We start from the raw sequence: 25,205 nt of genomic DNA on the forward strand, positions 1-25,205 counted from the left end.
TCACAGAAACACTCCGTTGTTGGAGTCTCGTTCCCATCCCCACGGAAGGGGAAAACGCACGCTACTTACTAATTTATAAACTAATCCCCGCAGGCAGCACGAATTGTCAACTCGATAAATACGGGCTGCCGGCAACGACAGGAAGTTGAACGGCACGAAGAATTATTAAAGAGAGAAAGAAACGAGCCCCGTTGTGCCGGGGGGACCCCAGCTCACGGCAGGCACGGCCGGGAGAGCCCTCCCTGCCCCGGGAGGCACGGGCAAAGCCCGGCGAGCTCCGGGGAGCCGCGCGAAGGCGTCGCGGGGCCGGGAGCTGCCAGCTCCTGCCTGGGGGCCCCGGCGGCTGCGAGGAGCAGGAGGAGGAGGAGAAGAGGAGGAGGAGGAAGAGGAGGAGGAGGATGTGGAGCCGGCACGGAGCGCCGGCCGGGGCATCCCGCAGCGGGGCGAGGCGGGGGCGCTCCCCGGGCTCCCCCCCGCCGCCGGCGACCTGTTGCCGGGCTCGGGGCTGCCCCGGGCCGGTCCCCGGGAGCGGCGGCCGCCACCCACCTCTTTGATCTTGGCCCTCCGCTGGCGCACGGCGGGGTCGGCGGGCTCCTGCCCCGCGGCGCCCACGGGCGGGCGGAAAGGGCGCTGGGGCAGCCCGGAGGCTGCCGGCTCCTTCCTGCCGCGGGCGTCCTGCGCGACTTTCTCCTTGTCCCGGCGGATGTCCCCGCGGATCTCCTCGGGCAGCTTCTGCAGCGTCTCCTTGGCCTCCCGCAGAGCCCGCTCGTGGTCGGCGCGGATCCGCGCCAGGCTGCCCCTGCCCGCCGCTGCCGGCCCCGCCGCCGGGCCCCCCCCGGGCTGCGGCGGGGCTCGGGGCTGCCCGCCGGGCGGCGGCGGCGGCGGCTGCAGGGCGGCCGAGTGGAAGAAGACGCCGCTGAGCAGCTTGGAGGAGTCGGGCAGGAAGAAGATGGCCCCGAAGCAGAGGGTGATGAAGGCGCTGAACACCAGCAGCAGCACGAACTTCTCCGTCAGCCGGAACGCGCCGGGGCCCGCCGCCTTCCGGACCCCGCCGCCCGCTCCGCCGCCGCCGCCGCCGCCTCCCGCGGGGCCGCCCAGCGCCCCCGGCCCCGCCGCGCTACCGAACAGCGGCAGCAGGCTGGCGGCGGGCATGGCCCCCGCGCCGCCTCAGCGCGCCCCGCTCCGCTCCGCTCCGCTGCGCCCTGCCCTGCCCAGCCCCGCTCCGCCGGCGGAAAGTTTCCCCGGGCGGCCGCGGCGCGAACTCCCCGCCCCTCTCCTCTCCCTGTCTCTCCCTCCCCGGGCCCGCCGGCTGAGCGCTCGGCGTCTGCGGGGCGGGCGCCGTCCGTCAGCCCCGGCCCATGCTGCCGGGACGGCGCCGCCGCGGGTGCCGCTCCCCGCTCCGCCCGCGCCCGACTGCCGGGCGGCGGGGGGGCGTGGCCAGGCGGGGCGGGGCCGCCGGCCGGCCAATGGAGGCGGGGGCGGGGCGAGGAGGGGCGGGGCGGGGCGGCGGGGGGCGGGGCTCCGCAGCCACCGCCCCGCGGCTGGCGGTGGGGCGCGGGGGCGCGCGCGCGGCCCCGTGCCCTCCCAGGGGACGCGCGCGGGGTGCCCGAGCAGAGGGGCAGCGTTTGGCAGGGCGAAGTTTTTTGGGCCCTGCCCGGGCAGCGCAGCACCAAACGTGCTGCGGTGCTGCCCCCGGACGGGCAGGGCACGGGGTCGGAGGCGTGCTGGTCCCTCGGCAGGGAAAAAAGGAAAATAAGACACACCGGCGGAGGGAAGGCCGAGCTTTAACCAAGGGCAGGGAGAAGGCATTGCATAAACTGCAAAGGCGCGGCGCTGGAAACGGGCTGGGCGCGGGCCTCGCTCCGCTCCCAGCTGAATTAAGGGGAGTTTCACCGCTGGCTTAACGGGAATAAAGGCAGGCTGTGTCCCAAAACCCCGTTCTTTAGAAGTTAGTCTGAGATAGATTAATTGGAAACAGGCTTAGAAGAGCCAGTTACACGCAAACGTTGGAAAGAGTCCTGCAAAACTCCCTCCAGTCTACGAGCAAACGCTTCTGTAAAACTTCAGGATTACATCCGAAACTGAAGGATCAGCGGCCCACGATTTGCATCCACCAAAATCAACCATTCCCTTTAATTTTCGCTCTGATTTTCCTCTAAATCCTATTTTTTTCTCCCTGGGTTGCGTTTCCCCACAGCTAGATATGAAACTCCTGCTTAAACCGAACGATGAGCGCTGCGATCTTGACATGCCTTTCCCAGAAATGTGTAACACTGCCTGGAGAGCTGTGCCAAGATCAAACTGCTTCGGATTGAAGAATTCAGCCTGCTTGGAAAAGGAGATAAGAATCTGCGCCTTTTTTTTGTTGTGTTGTTTTAAAGGAACGTTTAAGGTGGCAAACACGGAGTTTAGCTACTGAAAGGCAGTTGACTAATGAAAAGCTTCCTAAACGGTGAAATACCACTCAGCTCCAGCAAGCATATTCTGTTTCAATCGCTGCGTACGTGGGCGTACAATATTTTTCACAGATTGCCCGCAAAACTCATCACTACTTATATGATAATATTTGGGGGCTGAATTTATTGCTGGCTGGAATAAGTGCCTTTCTTCAGCCCTCTGAAGTAATTCCTTAGGTTGCCATGTTGCCGCAGCACTCCATGAGCCGATACAAGAGTTGGAAATCCCATCACCCAGGTTCTGCTCCTGTGTCTCAGCTGCCTAAAGGGAAGCCCTCTGAACTCACCAGCTTGCTGCATTTTTGGTGCCTGAGGTAAGTGCCAGGGGTTAAATGTAAATGCATGCCGGGAGGTTCATCACCACCGTCATCGTTCTCTTTGGGACATCCTGCTATTTTCCTGAGCACGTGGGAAGTAACAAGTATTTTCAATGCAAAGGCAGAACCTGTTAACTTCTCCAGCCTCTGCAATGAGATGATCTTTCCAAGGACCACAATAACCTCCTCCTCAGAACAGAAGCCAAAATTTTGTATGCAGAGCTTTCCTGTTGTGAACACCTGATGTTACAAACACTTACTAGCAGAGTCATGTGGGAGCCATTCAGTGGGACCGGTCATGCATGGAAAGCTACTGGCACACAGAGCTGTTCACAAGATGGGGGCAATGGAGACTGCAAGAAAAAAAAATAATGCCTCAACCCAACATTGCTGTACAAGTCACTTGTTTTAGGTCAATAATTTACTTTAGGCCCAAGACAGAGTCATATAAGATATTGCAATGAACATGAACATACAGGGAGTATTTGAGGGGAAAAAAAACACTCAAATATGAGTAGAAGAATCAAGACCTGTACATGCTCAGTTTTGACTGTCTGTATCTGACAGGAAATGCAGCTGTAAAGTTAAGCACCATTGATAGGTCACCACATTAAATAGTGTCAGATAATCTGAGTGAAGCATGAAGAAATGAAGCCTAGTGTTTGCAATAATCTCCTGAGGATGGCAGTGGAAAGCCTGCCCACTTGCACCAGGACTTGCAGTGGAGGAGCTTCTTGCAACATAGCTGTCAGCACATCCACCTAGAGGGAACATTGAGCTGAGCTGGCTGACACTTCTCCCCCCCTCCATTTAATTTTTTTCTCCTAAATGAGCTGCATTACTTCCTGGATGACATCAGCTAAATGGGAAAAAAAACAAGTCTTCAGGCAGTTGTTTTGCTATGCTGAGTAAGGTTGGGTCCTATCCAGTGGTTATGCCAACAAAACACTGGTCTGCAGAGTAAAATGCGTCTGATCTGGGTTCAGCTGCAGGATTAGGAATCATTTCCCAGCTATCATGCACAAATCAGGCATTTGTAGAAAGGTAGAACTGATACATGAGAGGCAGTGAGAGAGCGGTTTGTGTAATCAAGGGACAAGGCACTTTTCTATAATAAATATTCTGAATGGGCAAATTTGCTGCATATTGACTGAAAGACATGGAAAAAAATGTGTCAACTGCTTCTTTTCATATATATATATATATATATATATATATATATATATACACATATTAACCAGCTGCACCTATTTTGTCCTGGTTCTAGCCTTAGATCTTGCCTAGTGATAGAGAATTAGCCTGCATATTCTAACAGATACGTGGGACAGATAAGGGGAACATTAACAGCTGGCCCATCTTGCGTCACATTCAGCTGAGACTGATTCAGCTCTTTACACAGCGAGTTTGTACCAGTGCTGCTGCCTTGCAAGGGCCTCGTAGTACGATGTTCTTGTACTGACCACTTTTAAACATTACTTGACAGCTTGCTTTTGAAATACAATACTTTTGTCCAGATCTTCAGAGACAGATTTAACAGGCTTGCCTTTGGGAATGCAATTCATAAACCCAAGTTAGATGTTCTTTCTAGAGTAAGTAGCATGACGAAGACATTGAGTTCCCAGGGCTCACAAGCAGGCTTCGTAACACCCAGAGTGCTGCTTGGAAACAGGCTTCAGCCATTTGAAGACCACATGAGTATGAAATACTCTCTGTCTCTCCGATTTTGGCACTTGGCTGCAGTTCTGAGTTCAGTATGTGAGGAAAGTGTGACTCACAGCTGCAAAAACTTTGGTCTTCAGTGCTTTGAGTATAAGGGACTGTCTTATGCTTTAGTTTAAGAGCTCAGAAGAAGGAAATATTGACCATTTATTTAGGAGCCCTGTGGTTAGAGCATTTGCTCAGGAAATTGTAGAGCTGTGTTCAACACACTTTTGTACTCTCAGGTGATTCAAATTCACCTCTTTTGTCTTGCCGTAGTGTGTCCTAGAGAAGGTACACTTTCCCTACCCTTCCTTTTGAAGTTGTACTGCAGCTTAGAGAGGAGTGCAGGACTCTGATGGCAAAGAGGAGAGGAGTTTTCCTTAAGGACTATTGCTCAACAGTCCTGAAGTGAGAGCACTGGACTCCCAGAGAAGCCTACAGCCAGAGTACTGGCACTAATCTGGGAGGTGGGAGGTGCCAGTTTTTTCTCTTCACGATGAGCTTAGTGTTGAAGACTGGTCTCCTATTTGAGGATGCAAAGTAGAAGAGAGAAAGTGAGATTGTGTGACAGCCTTTCTCAAACATTTTCTCTAAACACATGAGATGAATGTGGCTAATACCCACACTTTATCCAAGCTTTGGCTAATATACAAACTTTTTTTTTATAATATAAATACTGTAGAAATGTATCAGGAGTATGAAGCTCTAAGCTTGCAGAATTTATTGCTCCACTCCTTCAACCCTTTTCTGCCATGGCTGATGAATGGTATGCTAGGTCTCTTTCCTACCAGTATCTTCGGAATTACCCTTTATAACTCCTTCCATCTCCACCTGAGGGAGGGGATCATTCATTTCTCAAAATGAAGGCTCTGTAATGCACACAGCTGGCAGTGCTTATTTGGAGGGTTCACTGAAAGTGTCCAGCTAACACCCAGCTAAGGGCAGAAAGCCTCTGCCCTTTCTCTCTTCCCCATGATTTCGGATGGCACAGAAGATGACCTGCAAGAAATGCTGCCAGAAGAAAGTGTTTGATTCTTGTTCTGTAAAAAGATGAAATATTAAAAGCATTTTCTTCAACATCACAGGAAGTCTGAGTCTAGAATTTGATCTCTGACCCCTTGCGGGATTGTGTCCAGTACTGGCATGAAGCTCTCATACTCAACCTTAGATGGCATCTTTCAGACTATCACACTTAAGTTACTCCTTGCTTTTCATCATTTTTTTTTTAATTGCTTCTGTTAAAGACTCTCTGCAGTCCCTCAGAACAAGCAAATGAGGCCATGGAATTACATGTACAAGGGAGAGGCAGGAAAATAAAAGAAAGGGAAAGTGCTACAGTATTTTACCATTGTTGACATCCTTTAATCAAATTTTAGCTATGAAGCTAAGAATCAGAAGATAGCTTTTATGGTATTTCACCGTTCAGATAAGCATCTCATAATTATTCTCGTAGCAATTAAGGCTGAAGATGTTTTGAGAGGTCCCATGAAATTCCATCTGTACCTTAGATTTTTGAGATGTTATTAAAAGTTGTGACAGGCCCCTCTGTTCTCTTCTCTTGCCCCTCAGAACCAAAGAGGCTCCTATTATGTAATGTTGATATGCTCTTTTACTTCCATTCTCGCGTTTCTGTACCCAGAATCCCCAGCAAAGGTAAAGGCCACTAGATATGGCATATTTAAGGGACAAAGCTCAATGGATTGTAAGTGACTGAAAACTATTTACTACTGTACTTTCCTTTAGTCTTAATTACCTCTAATAGCACCAAAGCATCTTATGCCAGCATTATGACTGTAACAATTATGTTCTCCCAGCAGCACTTTCTTGGCTATCATCAAGTTTGTATATTACATTTAAAGGTATGAAATTAGAGTTTATTCTGACAAGATGAAATCACAACAGGGAATGAGGCAAAATTTCCTTTCCGAGGTGGCATCATTTTCCCTAACCAGAGGAGAGAAATGTTGGCAGGGAACAAGACATGACCAGTGGAGATGGATTTTGCAGTCATTCAACAGCTGTGTTTAGCAACCAAATGATGGGAATATCTGGACATCTTGGTTTCAAACTAGAGCTTGCTGTTTGAATATATAAACCCAAGGGAAAGCGATTGGAGTGTAGGTTACTAACCTGATGACTCTGTCAGGGAAGAAGAGTACACTGTAACATGATTGAAAGTATTACCAAGAGATCTTGAAAACAAAAGACACTGCAGATATATTTACAGTTATTTGTATTTATTTATTTATTTATTTATTATTAAATTTATTTATATTAGGAGTGCTTGGTTAGTATAAGATTTTAAGTCCATGGGCAATGTTTCCTTGGCTGTTTCATTAAAAAAAAAAAAAAAAGCAAAGCTGAAAATGTTCCCCAGCTCTTCTTATCATCCCAACCACGCTTGATGCCACGTGGAATTGCCCTCATGTAATAGCTGAAGTGGTGTCCTTGTGCTTCTTTCTTCCCAGTGGCTGTTTCCCTAACTGGATGAGTTAATTCTGCTCAACAGCACATTTTAATAGTACGAGTACAGATATGGCTTACTGACTATACCCTGATTGAGACATTGCTGCGGATTTATTTTTGAGTCTATTTTAAAAGCCACTCTCTCTTCTGGAGGTCTTAACAGCTTTGGAGTTACAAGGAGCAGAGCTTATGTATTTAGTTATTTCCTTAATTAGTCTTTCTTATTGAAAATACTTCACTATTTACTGGTTCTGTCCTCTGGGGAAAAAAAAAAGTGATGCATCTTTTTTTTTTTTTTTCAGTGGATCTCTTGAGGCCCACTACACGTTTCTTCTTCACAGACTTTTGTTAAAAATTGTTGTGGCCAGTTCCATCAGTCCTCAGCAGATTCTCTTACCCCAAACCCATTTGGTGACTGGGAATTTCTTTTATTTATTTATTTATTTTCTTATCTGTGCCATTCATGATCTGACTTACCTTGGTACATAATGATAAGGAGTCAGATGTGTCCCACTGCCACCTGACTGGCTGTGTGGATTTTTTTTTTCTTATCACTCAGAGTAGTGACTCTTAGCTGCAGAACGCCAGCTGGCTTGTGCATACATGGCGCACACGTGTCTGCTCAGATCTTCTACAGTTGTGAATTATTTGTCCTCTTTAAATGAAATCCAGGATTTTCAGTCTCAGTTCAAATCTGATATTTTATCCTACTGAAACTCCCTTGTTTGATTTACTGCTTGGGCTACATGATGCAGAAAAAATCACAGCTAATCTGACCTTTGCTCTTGCTGTTTGGCTAAACCAGGATCTTATTGAAAACCTAGACAAGAAAAATGGCGTTACCATTTTTTTTCTTTTTTCTGTATGATGGTGGGCCTTATTTTTCTCAGCTAAAAAAAAAAAGCTGACCTATTTCACAGTAAGACATAATGTATGGAGTGTGCTTTAAAATCCTTAAATGAAATGCTGTTTTGGGGTGCAAAATTTTTGTTTTCTTTAGAAATTAAATTCTCTTAGTTTCCAGTGCTCAGTTAGTAGACCAAGGACTTGTAGTACACCACTGACAATCTGTCCTAGACCAGTTCTGGTTCATTTCGTTTATTTGGCTGTCTTCCTGAAACACAGGTCTCCTTTCTCCTCCGTATATGTCCAGTTGTCCCTGAGCTTTCTGCTTTATTGACAGATGTATTGCCTCAATATCATCTGATGCTGTGGGCCATTGTTGCAACCCTGATCTAGCAGCATCTAATGCTTTCCTGAGTTCAAAGCATCTCTGAATGCTTTATGTACTCCAAACACACCAGGCAGTATGTAATCCTAGGCAGACTTGAGAATGACAACAATGAATTAGCAGCAAACAGCATTCAGAGAGGCAGATTTTTGTTTAAGATGAGATGCAGGAAAATATCCAGTGCTGAAAAAGGAAGATAATTGATTCAGAAGCAAATGTTTCTTAGGGAAACCTTCAGGACTCAAAGAAGCTGGTGAAGACCAGAGAGTTTTTTTCCTTTCAGCTTGGTACTTTTGACATGAAGGTCTTTGTGTAAGTGGGGTATCTATAGTATAAACAGGAACTAAATATGAGTATCATCTGGAGAAAAGGGTAAATATTTGCATGCAAATCAAGTCTCCAAGTTGGGGTACAAGTGGGGGAAGGTTCTCTAAGCATTTCATAGTTTCATGCCTCTTTCTATGCTTCTGTAGTTCTCTTTCACACAGTCTGTTTCCTTTAATATCCCTGTCAACAGGATAGGAACATGCCTTTGTCCTGAATAAACCTACAGGGTAATCGCAAATGTGGAAAGTGAATAGTTGTTTTTTGTAACGGTGGTTGAACATCAATATATTTATATAATAAATCTACTGTAAGAGATAATATCTAATATTTTCTCAGGTTAACCAGTAACTGGCTAGTTTTGCAAAATATTCGTCTCTTCCTTATTATCAAAACTTGATTTTGATTCATCATTGGCACCAGCTATTTTGCTCAAATGAAAGCAACTTGGCATGTCTTTCTCCTTATGTATTTGAGTCAACAGGTGAGAGACAGCAAAATAAGTTAATTGTTAACTTATGTACGTGAACACAGAGGACAAATTCCAAACAGAGCAGAATGAGGCATCTGGGTAAGGTCATCATGCTCCTAGAATCACCCATTAAATTAAGTTTTTACCTTGTTGTTCCACTTTTTTCCCCAAAAGGTTAGCACAGAGATAGTTTCTTTCAATGGGCACACAACTTAGTATTCAATCTGTATTAGGAAAACATTGATTTGCAAATTGACCTTTAACAGATCTTTAAAATTAGGATTTTTTTTTTAATGAGTGTTTCCTGATAGAAAACAAAATTTACCACATAGCATTCAAGAAGCTGCACGTAATTTGTTTCTCTCTACTTGGAGTGAAACAAAGAATAAATCCCTCCTACCTAGCAGGCAGGGAAAAGCCATGTTACTGTAAGGGTTTGGGCTGGCATGACCTATGCCATGCTTTCTGTGAGAGCTGGAACATACCGCTTTCGAAAAAAACACAAGGTGTTGTCTTTAAAGATCTTTATCAGAAATGGCTTGGTATCATGCTGCCTTTTCCTACAACCTCGCCGTATCTCTTCAAAGAAAGATTTTCTGTGTTCTATAGCCTCATGCTTACTCCTCTGTTTCAGTTTTTAGTGACAATTGATAGTGCAGAACTCAGGTGGTCAGAAAATTTAATATGAGGCAAATGTTTGCCTCAAAATTTTAATGGAATTTATATACAACACTACTAAAAAGTAACTCCCTATTTGCCAAAGTTGTATCAGAACATTTGTGTAATTGCAAAGGGATCTGAATAATAGTGGAGGAAAGCTAAGTGACTTTGTTACCAAGGCTGTGCTGCTTTGTTGGTGTCTCAAAAGGTCTGTTGCGTGGGGGAAGCCTTGTGCTGACTTGTCATCACCAGCCCTGTCCTGTTCACAGTCCTGTTGTGGCTCTGAAGATGCCTCCACCAGTCCACTTGGGGACTACACCTTTTACTACAAAGGTCCTTTTGCATGTCTGGCTACTCACTCCATCACTGATGTGTTTGTGCCACATGTAGCTATCCTCTTGTCATCTGGAAGGATGATAACTTCATTTAAGCCATTGCCCATCAGCACCTCATAGCGAAAGTGAGAGATCAGGAACATGGACTGGAGGTAGGCTTTCAGGCTACAGACTTACTTGCAGCGTGCCCCCATAGAATCATAGAATCATTAGGGTTGGAAAAGACCTCCAAGATAATCTAGTCCAACCATCACCCTACCACCGATGTCACCCACTAAACCATGTCCCTAAGCACCAGGTGCAACCTTTCCTTAAACACCCCCAGGGACGGTGACACCACTACCTCCATGGGCAACCCATTCCAATGCCTGACTACTCTTTCTGAGAAAAAATGTCTCCTAATTTCCAACCTAAACTTCCCAGCCTTTTGTAGCCTGCACAGGTGATGTAGACTTTACTCCCAGCCTGGAGCTAGCCTTGCTGGAACATCCTGCAGGAGGTCATCGGCCCAGCTTCTCACTTCCACGAGGGGAAAGCACAGGCCTGACCCAGAATGGTTCAAGACTGACAACACAAGTATGGATTGCTTGTCCATGGAATATGGACCATATGGCATATAGTCTGCTGGAAGGATGATATTAGAGAGCAGTTCTTAGGACTGTATGTATGTGGAAGGAAAAGTAGGGAGAAGAAAGCAGACGCTTGTGAACTAAAGTCTGCCTCTGAGGCACTGTCAGGAAACCAGACATCATCATTAGATATTATTTATTGCCAGCTTGATTCCCAACCCATGCTTGTTGGCCAGGATGAGATATCTTTTGCACTAGCCAGAGGCAAGAAGGAGGCCTAAAAACATCACCTCCTCTACACACTGGCATTTCTTTGTTTTACTGACCCAGGACCATCTAGATGTTGACATGGATGGTGCCCGGTGACCAGGGAAAGTACAGACAAAGCAGCCAGGTCACTTCATCTGGGCAACTTTCTGCCTGTTCCTGTGGGAGTGAAGCAGGCTTCTCTTCCTTCTCTTGCTGTGGTTGGAAGTGTAACACCTATTGACAATCCTTCCTGAAGAAAACTGGTGTCCATGTGTGTAGAGCAGGAAGTGGGATTAGGAACCCTTCTCCCTGAGCTGGTGCTGCTGAGTGGCCAGTTTATAAAGGCAAGGTAGACATGAGGTGCCTTGATGGCTTTCTACTGAAGTTCTCCTGATGCCCTCTTAGGCTAAGACAGAGCAAGTGGTCTGTCTTAGTTACTGTTTAATTCAGTTAGGTTACTTAATGTGATGTGGAACTAAACTGTGTAATGGAGAGTCAGACGTGCTCTGCAGCCTTGACCAACATTTTCTGCACAGAAGCAGTGTTGTTCCCTGCAGCTGAATCTTTTTATAAGCATGACTTGGAGGTTAAACCACCAACCAGGGCAGCAGTCTTGCTAACCATCTTGTCTGTGAAGTGGCTCATGAATGGTAAATGCAGTGAACTAAATACTGAGATGAATGTCTAAATGCATAAGTAAAACAGACATAGATAATATTATGAAATAGGAAGTCTGAATGAGTTGTTTTGGTTTAAAACATTAACCTAAAATGAATTATTTCACTGTCCTTCCCAAAACAGGATGGGTGGATATGGAAAGTGGATCCATAAATAGAAATTGCAGAGTTACGTCCTGTGTCAGGCCTGTCTAATACTCCTTATCCTTTGCTTTTCTTCAATTTTTAACTGAGGAGATATAATCTGAGCTGCCTATCATTGAGATGGAGAACTAGACGGACACAAAAAAGAGTCCAAGCATTTGGGAATACAGAAAATAACCAGCTTTAAAATAAGAAAATACAAGCCAGATATTGTTATAATAGTAATGAAATAATATATAAATACTCTTAAAATATGCAAAGATAAATTTCACTTGAAGGGCTACTAATAACCCATTCATACGATATGTCCAATGTCTAACACTCCACTGCCAGTGTTTTTTCATTGACTGGGTTAGATTGATAGTATTGAAAGACTCATGAGGTGGCAACTGGCCAGTACTAAAATTTCTCTCTCATACTATCTGTACTAGTTTGACAGACAATGTGTCCTACCTAAGCATTTCCCACAGGAACAAAACAAAAGTATCAGGAAAGAACACAGTTCCCTGAATGAACTATTTGCTCAGCAAAGAATCTCTAAAGTGATTTGAACGGGTTTTGGTTCACTTTAGGCTTTTTCTTAAAACAGGTTTGTAGGATTAAATAAGCAAGCCTAGCATGACTGTAAGTACACCTGATTGCCTTGTCTTCAAGAAGGGGATGGGCCTCTCGTAAAATGTCCCTTTTACTCGCTTTTCTACTTTCTCCCTCTACATGTTCAACAAATTATTTTTTCATAAAGCAATATACTGAAAAAATTGATTTTCATTTGTGTATTTTTTTAATGAAAAAAATGAATAAAGGAATTAAGTAAGCTATCCTATACTATACTGAAATTATTAATTATAACTTGTCACCAAAAACTCTGCTGTCGACATTATTCAAAGGCATAAAACTGTAATGAACGGACAAGCAAATATGCTTGTATGTTTGTTTTTCTTAAAGTGCAGAACTCAGATATTTTCAAACATAAATCTAATCCTGCAATCAGTTATGCCCGGGTTGATTGTAGTCATCAAAAGGGATCATGAGGTCAGGCTGTAGTGTACTGTAGGCCGACAAAATGTGACTGTTTCTTACTCTCAAGAACTGAGTCAGAGGGGTCTGACTGTGTTTGGGCCTCGATGAAGATTGATGTGGTACAATACAGAGTTGAAATAATGCTGATAAGTGAAGGCACATATCAGGATGAGGAAAATTTATGCTTGACCCTTTTTTGAGTGTTTTTAACTGAGTTCTGATCTGTGATCCCACTAAATCTCCAGCTGCTTCTTTGTGACCAGGCAGTGGTAGCCAGAACACTGCTCACCCTTTTCTTTTACCTCACTATAATTATTATCCTTTTTATACTAAAATACACTAAAATTGTACCGAGAAACTTCAGTTAATGTGGGATGCAAAGAAATCTAGGTATCAGAAAGTATTCTATAGTGTTCCATGATCTAAATTAGCTTCTAGCTATTCTTAGATGAAATGTAAGCTATGATTTACCCTTGATTTCCTAAATGACCTGAGTCATAGCACCTTAGGAAAATCTGTCCCCTAAGGTGATACTACTAGTTCTTAATACGGATATTAAAATCAGTGTATGCTTCTTTTCTTCTTAATTTAGGCTATAATTTAGGAGTTCAAGACATTAAATAGTCCAGCAAATATATGTTAAAAAAAATCAAACATTGTCAAGATAAGTTGTTGTTATTTAACATTACCAAAAAGGCCTGCAAAGCAAGATAAACTGTAGATAGCTGTTTTCTCTTTCCCCCTTTTTCTGGCTGTTTGTAAAAAAAAAAAAAAAAAATTAAAGGAATGGAAAAAGATGCACTCTGGGGGAAGAAGGGGAGTATCCTGCAAGCCTAACATTAGTCTAGTAGGGGCCATTTCTACTGACTCCTTTTTAGACACTGGAGAAAGATAAGCTCCTTCAGATGTGATAAAGAACAGCTGTCTTGGGCTTTTGTTCTGAATCACTTCTGGAAGAGATGATCTCTGTCCGTCTGCAGCAGACATGTATCAGCCTCTCTCAAGCCTGAAGTGGCCAATACCCCCGAGCTTGCAGAGTACTGCCCACGATGACCACACAGCAGCAGCAGACAAGCACCAGTGGCTTCTTCCAGAGGTGTAAGAAAGCCCTGGAGATTTTATTTTCTGAATACAATGGGGAAACAGGCAAGTGAATGAGCTGATATATAATACCAAGAGAAAGACCATTCTTGCCTGACAGCAGTGACTGTTCTAGTAGCTCTGCATCCTTGTTCATAAAGCGTGAACTATTAGTGAAAACAGGCTTCCTTCTCTCACAGTCCTCTCACAAGCACTGAGTAAAGCATTTGGTCTTGTATGCAGTTTCCAGTCACTGCATTAATGAAAAGCAGCTGAATTGCTCTCTGACAGGTTCCCGTCACAGAGCCGTTTCAAAAGCTCTGGTGAGATGCACAGTTCATTACCAGTGTTTTTGACTGTAATGCTAATGGGTGACCTATTTTTCCCCCCAAGAATATACACCTGTCCCTTACTGGAGATGAATCCAATAGTCCTGACCATCCTTTGATTTTCACCTTTGCAAGGACTTTTTACTCTGTGATAAGGTAATAGAAAATCCATCATCTGATCTGGTAGTGCTCATGTGCTCTGAAATGTTTACACTAGGTACTGGATGCCTGCAGTTATGTTTGTTTGTGTTTTTTTTTTTTTTTTTTAACTGATGTAGAAAAGAATAGAGTCAACCCCCTGCTACCTTTGATTTTTCCTTTCCCCTCAAGCCACTGCTTGTTGTATTACCCTGGCAAAATAATTTCCCTCTTGTAAAAGCCATCTCCATGAAAGCCACTCCTGTGCAGTGACTCAGTCACACAGAAGCATTGTATGCGGGGAAGCTTCCTCCACGTGGATCGTTGCAAAGAACTGAGACAATTTAACACAATCAAAGAGAAAAACTTCCCAACTTAGTCAATTGTGATATTGTTATAGCTTTCCCATTAGTGTGGGGGAAAATATTGATGTGTTGTGACTGATGTTAACACAAGTGTCTTTTCTTTCAAATTACTGGATTTGCAATCAAAGGACTCCCTCTGTCCTTGGGCTTTCTGTAAGGCTACCTTTAAACACACTCTTTTTGCCTGTTCAGGAAGCTGTCATTAAACAGCAATAACCTTTTATTACTGAGTTTAGCTGTTTTTGAATGGGTGACCTAGAGATTAAAATTTCAGACTCTGTTACTAATTAACAGAGTCATTTGAACCCTGATGGATGTATTATTTAGTACCTGGACTTAGATATTTTCTCCTTTCATTTTACAAAGGTGAATTTCACGTCTTTTGTGATTTGAAAGCTGACATTTATGGCAGAGTACATTTAGAATGCTTATTCATCACTTCACGGTGATGAGCACTTGTCTTCTTGGCCCTGATTCATCAAAACTTTCAGTCATGTTCTTCTTGTTAAGCACAGCTTTGAGTGTGTTCCTAAAGGCTTTGCTGAGGTAGGGGAAGCCTTTTTCCTTTGAGAAGTGCTATATGGTGTATTTGCATTGGATATGGAAAGGTAAAGTATATATTAGTAAAATACATCTTTGCTTATTTGTAATTATAATGGCTTTATATGAATCACAAAGCATAGAATTTCAGTGGAAGAAGTTATTTTTATAATACATGGGATATTCAAACAAACGATAAGAAACTGCTAATTGATAAAATATCTGACACTGTTTCACTGGAAACCAGGGAACAACTAAGCAGTTTTGAGTAGAAAACTGGAATTAAGAGCAAATAACCCCACCTGTACTATAACCAGGAAGCTTAGGCATCCAAATTAAGGCCTAAGTTATTAGAGAATGCTGTTTGAAAGTTAAAAGTTGATTACTAGAGCTATGCAATTCTTTCTTCTGTGTATCTGCAGTAACTGAAAGAACCTGAGAGCTAAATCTCTGAGGACTGAATTGTAATCCCATGTAAACATTTAATTCACAAAGTTCAGCACAATTACACACCTTAAAAGTATATTTTATAGAGTAATATTTAGTTGATTATTATTATTATTATGCATGCAATGCTTGTGAAACAGTGTTTAAAATCACAATTTAAAAATAAGACTTAAATTCAGAAAATCTTTAGAAATAAACATCGGGCCTTTTGTGAAGTTCCTTGTCATTGTATTAATGAAAAGTAGCTCTTCATTTCATCCTGGAAGGTACTTATCAGAAAGCAGCTTCGCAGTGCTGGTTCAGAAGCTGGGGTAATGCACCAGGAACAAAACCTAAGGACAGTATCAACATCAGTTTTTAGACTTGTGACTAGTTGGTCAAACTGTTTTTCTCTTCCATTATAGGTTTGTGGAAAGAAAATAGACAGTTTTGGAAAGGCTTTCAATGAGTGTTTTAGTTTAAGAGTCCAACAGCTTGGTCTTCAGTTTAATTTGTGTTTCATTACATTACCACCCTGAATGAATTCTAAGGAAGCTTTTTGTTATCCAAGTATTCTACTAAGACTTAGGTCACAGCTAAAGAAAGCAGTTTAAGTTAGATCTTCTACTGTTAAGACATCTAAGATTACAGGGAACAAATATTTCTCTGTCAGGTTAAATGCAGTCTGAACAATACTGCAGTCTCAGACAGGTTAAAAAACTCCTTTGCCTGAGGAATTGTTGTTTATTTTTCCTTGCTATCCTAAATAACTGTGAAGCAAGTGGAAAGAGCAAGCCCTGTGCCACCCAGGAGCTCTTCCCAGCTCACTGGTTCAGGCGCATGCTGCAGGGACAAGAGACTCACGCTGCACCCCTCTTGACTGTACTGTAGTTTCCAAGCAAACTGCAGCTCAAACATCAGCATTGTTAGGGAAATGGGACTGGAGCACATAGCAAAGAATCCTGCCATACTATGTAGGTAGAGCCAGAACATACCATGGTATCTTTAAGGTAGTCAGTTACATAACCAAATTAAGATCTGGGAGAAAATAAACTGTCACAGACAGAAGCAGGAGATCGGAACGCCTTTTATAGCACTGGGGATTGTATGGTCCAAGTGAATAGGATTTGTCATTAAATTATTTGGGGTTAAGCATAGGAATGAAGAAGGTGTAAGGTTTGTTTTTTTTTTCCTTTTTTATTTTTTCTACAATATTGTGTTCTTGTGTTTCTGCTTTTCAGGGAGGAGTACACAGGCACCTGCATCTTTGATGCCACATCTACCAAGAGGCAGCACCACTAGCAGAGCTATTATCTGTCTTTGACTACATATCTGTCAGTATATAGAGAGATATAGTTTTAAATACAACCTTGTAGAAAACAGAACTCCTGTCTGAGTCAAGTCATTTTTTAAAAAAATTGGAGTGGGCTCCTGAGAGTTGTTCAGCTGTTGTGTGACAATGTAATTAAGAGTAGAGCATTGTTTAGGGCACACGAGACTGTCTTCATGAATAACTTACACTCATACTCTATAACAACCGACTTCGTGTCAGCATATATAGAATAGCCAGAAAATAAAGTGATGGATGCCTCATTAGCACAGTTTAAAATCAGTGGGCACTTATTTTTTTTCACACAGGTTCCTTAATTGGAAAAAAAGATACTTGGCCAGATGGCTAAAAAAGAGATACTTCAAAGGAGCAAAACACCAGGGAAACAAAATGGCATGAGGAGAGTTGGAATGAGATGGCACTTGCTGATCAAGAAGCAGTAGCATGGAATTGTCTTCTGCATTTCATACACGTGAAGTATAGGCCTGCTTGGGTATATTTCTAGAAGAGGAATAAGCCAAAGTGATTCTCTGAATATCTCATGAGATTTCATCTTTTTATTAGTCAACATCTTTTATCTGAGACCACAGTTCCAGTCCCAATAGTGGATATATATAGATGTATTTTTTATTTTTTTATGTAAGTAAAATCTGCTGCCAGATTAATTTCTCAACCTTTCCAATTTGCTGTAAAAAATCCTAGAGAACAATGGGAGATGGTGGAATGACTTTCTAACCTTTTTTTTTTTTTGAAGGAGACAAATTGGAATATATAACATTAATTAATCAAACATGAGTCAGATTTTACAATGCTCTCTGGATTTTTTATCTACATTTTAACTGAAACTTTGGTACAATTTAAGAGAGATTTTCATTTAGAGCACATTTCTTTCTTGTTACATTGATTACATTGACACTAATGCATGATGGGGCATGATCTGGAGAGTCTTGCAAATGCTCACATCCAGTATGGGCATGTTCCATAAGAGCACAGCTGTGTTGCTTATTGCTGAGTCTCAAGGTCTGGATATAAGAAGGTCTTCATAATTGAGACTACCAAGTGATTTATTTTTTTAATTTTTATTTTATTTTATTTTATTTTATTTTATTTTTTCCAGGTTGAAGAGACACGTTTTCTTGCATTGAAAAAGAAAAAAAATACAAAACAAACAAACAAAGCATTTGCTTTTATCTATATACCATAAATCTACTTTCCAATAAATGCTTTATTTCCAGCAGCAGCAGTGGGAAGAACAGAATCCCCTTTCCTAAATTAAGTTAGGATGTTTTTTTTCTTATAGTCACAGATCAGAAAACAAGGCAGAAAGCCATGCCTTTTTGCTGTCAGCCCACCAGTCAGGAGCAGCACATGAAGTGAATGCTTTTGTCTGTGTGCTACAGTTTAACTACCCTGTGGTTAGCCTGTGTGCTTGCACGCTGGTGGAAGAAAGGGGAAGGTGTGACAGGAGGAGATTCCCCTTCACCCAAGTACTTATAGTACCCAGACAGAGGCTGGCACAGCACTATGCCCTCTGCTTCTGCCTTTGTGGCCTCCTCCTCGAAAGGCTGGTGCAGAAGCTGGCTGTGGAAAACCCGATGTTCTCTGCCAGGATGGCATTCCCCCTCTGCTCTCACCCCAGCAGGACCCAGGCTGAGAAGAGAAGCTCTTTCCTGTCTGTGTAAAGGGAATTTTTCTGTGTCTTTAGCCCATAGCTGGGTTAGTGACAGGGTAAAAGTGACAAATTAAATGGATAGTACAGGGAGACTAGTCTTAACAAGAAACTTCAGAGATCACCTATAATTTTAACTGAGCAAAACACATGCTATTTTATCACTTTCCAGTAATGGCTCAAACTAATCTCAGTTTCTCCCTGGGAGAAGGAGACTTAGATGAAATGATATTTGGGTGGCGGTGCATTTAATAATGTTTGATAGTATATTATTTTTTACAACAAGCATAAAGCTTGTGATTTTTGCTCCTCTACCATAACTAAAATGGCACTCTGAACACTGGAAGTCTACAATTGTGGCACGGTGCTTTTGCCTCTGTCTGCATCCGCAAAACAGTAGTGAGGTGAGGGAAGCAGCCAACTTGAAGTGAAATGACAGTGTACCATTTGACCACTGAGGAAGTCACAGCTAAAATTAGAGGGTAATTCCAAATCTTCCATAATAATACTATGCCCTGCTGATATGTTTCATTGTCCCTTTGTTCCCCCATGTGGATCACCTATACCCCGCTGTATTCTGAGTCAGTCCAAGGAGAAGTGTTGGTGATTCAGGACTACAGGTCCCTCTCAGATGAGTGTTGTCCCTTTCTGGATTGAAAACAGGATGCAGGATGTCTGCTTGCACACATGTTCCTGACACCTGGGGTCCGCATGCATATTCCTGACCATGGTCACCTTGGCTTGCAGTGCTCAGCATAAGGTAGCTCAGGTCTGCCTTGTACTGCCTCAAGTTATGGCTGGATCACCGTTTGGCACAGACGTAGATGTATGAAAGCAGGATGGGATGTGGGAAAAACCTGCAGCTGAAGGGAGATAAACATGCAGAGAGGAGAAAGCCAAAATATCGCTGTGTTCCCATTGATCTTTGAAGTTGTCCCCAGACATTTTTAGGTTAAAGAACTGACAATTACTTGGCAGATAACCCATGGAGACACCAAACTTGACAGAATTAAGAATTGTTTGTTCCAAGGGTGACATGTCCTTGAACAAGTTTCGGGAAACAGTACATACACAAGTGCCATCCGTAAGCATCATTCATGCATGCCTGCTTGCTCGACTGTCAGAGCACTAAGACAAATATGTTGCTGTGGTCAACGCAGGAGAGCACTGACACTCAATTTACAGCTGAGTTCTTCCATACCATTTTTAAAGCAGAGCGTACTGTTGAATGAGTGTAGTGGTGTGTTGCATAAATGTGTTATTTTTTTTTCAGATTTCTCCCTCGAGGGTCAAGTAACAGAAGCAACAAGTAGTTTACTGAACCCCTCACCAATCTCTCCAGCTTTTAAATGCTGAAAACTTGTTGCAGACAGCATTGTTTAAATACAGCTGGGATTCTGTGGCTTAATTGAGGAAGTTTCCATATCTCTGTCACACTCAGTTTATTCTGTCAGGAAAAAGTTTATGCTAACTCTAAATAAGAAATTTCTTGTCAGAAATGTAATTTTTAAGTTATTTAGAGAGACAATTATTTAGGGAGACTGTATAAACTTTCTTGAATTATGGGCTTGATCACATAAGAAAATACATATGGAACAATTTAGGCTGCACCTGTTATAATGTAATAGACGTTTGCCTAGATACCCTGGGTGGACTCAGGGGGGATCTTATCAATATGCATAAATACCTGAAGGGAGGGTGCAAAGAAGACAGAGCCAGGCTGTTTTCAGTGTTGTCCTGTGACAAAACAAGAGACAGTGGGCACAAACAGGAACGCAGATTCTGTCTGAGCATCAAGAAGCACTTCCTTATTGCGCAGGTGATGAAGCACTGGAATAGGTTGCCCAGAGAGGTAGTGGAGTTTCCCACCTTGGAGATCCTCAAAAGCTTTCTGGACAACCTGCTTTAGGTGTCTCTGCTTGAGCAGGGGGGTTGGAGCAGATGACCTCCAGAGGTTCCCTCCAACCTCAGCCATTCTGTGATTATTCTGTGACATGCAGCACTATTTTTAGGAAGGAGAAAGTTGGAGCAGGCCACTAGGTATCTGCTGCAGGATATCTTCATTCTCTAAACGTATGGAAAATTCTCAGCAACATGTGGCAAGGTTATAGACAGACATTTTGGTGGGGCTCAGTAAGATGCAGGTGAGAAAGAAAAAGGCCGTGGACCTTCATCTGTGTTGGGAATCTCAGAGGAAATTCCTATACCAGGTGTGGATCTCTGGGATTTCCAACAGGGAGTTTTTTTTATCTTTTAATGTTTCCTTTCCTTTTATAGGACATTTCATACTAGTTTATGAGTATAGTGCAACTTTATTAAAGAAATATTAACAGAAACATTGCAGGAAGTCCACTTTTTGTGTATGTTCCAGTTGTTCTGTATTTTTAGCCATTCTGGACAATTCTGGGGGCACAATTCACAAAGTCCTCATGCTGGTGCCCACTGGTGGGAGAGTGCTGGTAGCAGCTTTTTCTTTGTTAGGTGAGGTGCAGCCCGACACAAGTACTCTGTGCGTCATGGTAGATTGGCCAGCAGAGCCCTAAAATTGGGAGGTGCTGAGTCAAGGCTTCCAGTCACAGTGATTTAATGTGTCTATCATCAGCAAACACAAGTTTAAACCAACCTGCTGTAAAAAAATCCCTGACCAAGGAATTAATGCCAACTTGTTTATTCTTTCTGGTCTCCCTTGAGCACACCAAGCTGCAGTAGGCATTAAGATTTTCCAGTTTCTGCCTCTCATGCCAGTGCGTGTGAATTACAGCACTGTAATTTAAAATAACAAACACATAATATGAAGCCTAAAATAATGAGAAATCTAGAACAACTGTACAGTCAGATAGTTTTACAGCCCAGCATTCAAAAGAAGATATAACGCTCTTCAGTCCTGAATTAAAAAGACAGGGATCCTTTGAACTCGTCCAGCCACTGGGCATTCTTCATTACCAACAACAAATTTTGGATCTTTGCCAAAGAATTAACATCCTTCTTCAGAAGAGATAAAATTAAATGAACACAGAGATCTTAGGTGTTTTGAAGAAAACTATTTCCACATAACCATACAGCAGAATTGATGCTAAGAGAGTGACTAGATCTCATTTGTGAAAACCGAAAATAGTTTTGACTGCATCATGTAAAATTTTGCTGTAGCCAGACCTTTGTTCAATAGAATAATTGTAGTACTGTGTGTAGTGTCTGATTAGTTCTGAGAGAATTCACTTTTTCTTTATAATTTCAGAAAAGTGACCAGCCAGCAGTGTTTGTCCGGTCCTTAACAGGATACCAGGAACCGGGAAAAAACAAGCACTTAGAAATCAGAAATCATCCTTAGCATTCCTAATAAGCCTTAACCTTTCCAGTGATGCAGAGGGCAATTATTGCACTTTTTACCCTCCATGAAGTGCAGGTAAGTCATAGCACTAAAGAACTTGTATATTTTTCTGCATTTTATTCTTCCAGGTCTGAGCTCTTGATTCACAATACCACCGCCATCAGGCCTGGAGACTGAGGAAAAATGGTGATTAAAACATACCTTTCCTAGGACAGATTGCCTGGCTGGCGTAACTGATTGTTTGTCAAAATTTAGTTCCTGTTATGTTTTTGTGATAATAGCAAGGTAGTGAGAAAAGTGTGGTCTCTGTGTTATGGTGCTGAATGCTGGCTGGGGAGATATGGGTTTGTTTCTCAGTTCTGCTCCAGATTTTCCTCTGACCTAGTAGTGCTTTACTGCTTTGTGTAAGAAACCTGGAGGGTAAGCAGCCCCTAGCTCATAACTCTTGGCCAGAAAAATTCCTGGCAGTTCTGGATCCTCTGAAAGCTGAGGCCAAACAGAAAATGATGGAGTCGAAGGGACCCACTAAGCTCCTTTAATTCCAGTGATCTGGAAAGCAGAAAAAGGTGAGTGGTGGAGGAAGAAGGAGGTAATTGTATGTATTTTTTAAATGACAGAAATAGTTTTACACCTTCAGTACACTTTCTTTCCTTTTCTGTTGACACATGTAGCCCACCTTTTCTCAAATGACTGTCTTGCTTTTTAATTGGCCATTACAAATTGTTCAGCTCTTTTAGGCATTGATCTAAGGAAAACTCTGAGAAGAAATCAACCTATTTGGTCTGACCTCTTAGCATTTGCAGTGCTATCTATCCATTCCTCCTAATGTATTTGTCATGCTGAATATGTTTTCTTTTCCTTTTACCTTGAAAACTAAATTTAAAAATCTCCGTTGACAGGAAATACAGGTTTATTTGCCAGTATGCACAGAAATCAAGGCATATAACTTCTCTTCCAGTAACAATTTGCTCTATTGCCCAAATGTAGCACATTCCTACCAGCCTTGGCACTGTCTGGGCCCTTGGTGAGGTAGGTCATTACAATATCGTGAGGGGCATTGTGGTTATAAATTGCTGAATTACTTTCATAGATCTTAGTCATGCCAAGAAATGTAGAAACATTTTTTTCCTAAATACACTTTCTCTCAGGATTTCCCTCCTACTGGATATGTTCCTGCTACCTTATGGCCTGATCTGTAGTCTGTTGGGAGTTAGACTCAATAGGAGTTTTTCCATTGATTTCATTATTTACTTTGTTTCACTTGGCATTATTGATTCATATTCACTTTAGCTCAGACCCTTAGGCTAAACACTTCTAAAACGTGAAACTCCTTCTGTCAGGAGCACCTCATTTTCAAAAAGAGATAAGATTTCTGAGACCAGAAATATTAATGTGAACCTGAATCAAGGAAAAAAAAATCCATACATTTCTGCTTATTCTGCACATTTTATACCTTCTAGAAGACACATGAACCTAGACTTTCATTTTTATTTAACCATCCCTTAATTTAATCCCTCCATCCTTCAATAAGTGAAGCACAAAATCTTTCCTCATTTTTTTTCCCTCCTTGAGCCTTCCATCTCCTGTTTTTCCTCAATCTCTGCAGCAAGCTAATAAACACAGGCATCTGCTGCTCCAGGAAATATTTTGCGGTTTCCTACTATCTGCAGGTGGCTGCACTTGGCTGCATCTCCCAGTTCTATTACTTCCATGTTTCTCTGATGGAAAGATATAGCACCAACAGTATGTAGAAGTAGTATGGTTTGTCAGGAGAAATACCTGTTTGGGAATTCACACTTCCTCTGAATATAGTTCCCTGGATCTTTTCCCTGCCATGAAATATTTTGTGATTTCTTTTTTATTTCCTTGTTTATATGGAGAGGAAAACAGGAGCTTTTCAGTGTTAATTTTGTTTATTTATTCATTTGGAGTGAAGGCAGTAGCAGTGAGTAGTAGCTGAGTATCTGGGACATTCACAGTACATACAGAAAGCCCTAAGAATTTGCTTTAGCACGGGGCCAAGACACCATCCTTCCGACACCTGAGTACAGAACCACTTGGCCACTCTGGAGTACAGCCCTCTTCTAGATAACAAACAAACAAAGAAACAAACAAAGAAACTGCAGCAATAATAATAATAATAAAAAAAATCAACTCCCCCCTGCTCCATGCCTACACTGGGGAGAACTTTCTTGATATGCGACTACCACAATTATGCTGTTTTAATTAATTGAGATTTTATGCTTTATTTTCTACCCCAATTAGGTCTATGCCTGAATTTGGTTTCTGCCTCCAGCACTGGTTTCTCCCGTTCCTTTGGGCTGTTATTTGACACACTTCTGTCTCTGCTGCTCAGCTGCCTATAAAACAAGGATGAGACATCCTAGGTTTCCCTGGGATGCTTTCCAATGATTGTAATAACTGAGTTTTGATGCTAACATGTAAATAGATGGAAGAATGCTAAATATTACTCAAATGAAGAATAATATTCATATAGGTACACCAAGAGGTTCTGGGCTGAATGGAACTCCATTTAAATAAGCATGTATTATTACTTTTCATTGCTTTGCTTTCTATAGTGCAATAAAAATGGTTTTGCCTCTCTTGTGACAGTGAATACAAAGAACAATGTCACATATATTAAAATACATCATATATCATACAGATAGATAAATTCATATATGTGTTCGTGTGTATGTTAAACCTGCTTGATATGCAAGCTTGCATACTATGGTTGCTTGCAAGGTTGTTTTCAGTAGCTGCTTTTTCACAAAAAATGCAATGAGTTATTTTAGACTATGAGAAAAGAATCATTTACTGTCATTTGGGCTTATTTCCCAGATGGCATAATGTGAAGCTGTTACCAGGTAAAGTCTTCTTGCAGCAGTTTATAACTCTTAGGTATTAAGATTTTTTTTTTTCACATTTTAGTTGCAATGCACCTTATAGATATTCTTGTTATTTATTAATAGTTATGAATCTACTTGTGACTTTACAGTGTAATTCTAAGACAGGATTGTACAAAAAGTAAAATAGAACAAACTGTGTAAATTACAATGCATCTGTATAAAACTGTATGAACATTAGATGAACATTAGATATTCCTATATATTCCTATATTATTAGATAATGTATGAACATTAGATATTCCTCTGTTCAGGGGGTTTTGTTGCATGTGGAGATTTTACACTGTACATTGTTCTACAAGCAGAGAGAAAGCTAAGGAAGTTCCTGACTGCTGTGTGAAGCTTTTACAGATGAACCATTAATACATTATTTTTGCAGTTCAAGTTGCTGAGAGAGAAAATAACTTTGTTTCAGGAGTCTGCGTGTCATCTGTTGCATTACACCTAAAAAAGGTGGCCAGATCCCCAGATGA

General features: G+C 42.2%; 1 protein-coding gene and 1 long non-coding RNA gene across 2 annotated transcripts in view; one reads left to right on the top strand and one right to left on the bottom strand.

Annotated features, from left to right (window-relative positions):
- The window catches only part of MAN1A1 (mannosidase alpha class 1A member 1), a 141,256-nt gene extending 139,843 nt beyond the window's left edge, over positions 1-1,413 (bottom strand). Inside the window, exon 1 of the mRNA XM_035538628.1 lies at positions 547-1,413. Coding sequence (XP_035394521.1) covers positions 547-1,152 — 606 coding nt within the window. The 5' untranslated portion in view covers positions 1,153-1,413. The remainder of the gene's footprint in view (positions 1-546) is intronic.
- A 169-nt stretch (positions 1,414-1,582) lies between these two features.
- On the top strand, positions 1,583-24,295 carry LOC126913276 (uncharacterized). Its single transcript, XR_007708157.1, has 3 exons — positions 1,583-2,770; positions 21,734-21,901; positions 24,092-24,295. It is a non-coding gene; the product is annotated as an uncharacterized LOC126913276 (long non-coding RNA).
- The last annotated feature ends 910 nt before the right edge of the window (positions 24,296-25,205 follow it).

This window comes from Cygnus atratus, chromosome 3, assembly GCF_013377495.2.
Source record: "Cygnus atratus isolate AKBS03 ecotype Queensland, Australia chromosome 3, CAtr_DNAZoo_HiC_assembly, whole genome shotgun sequence".
Classification (NCBI taxonomy): Eukaryota; Metazoa; Chordata; class Aves; order Anseriformes; family Anatidae; genus Cygnus; species Cygnus atratus.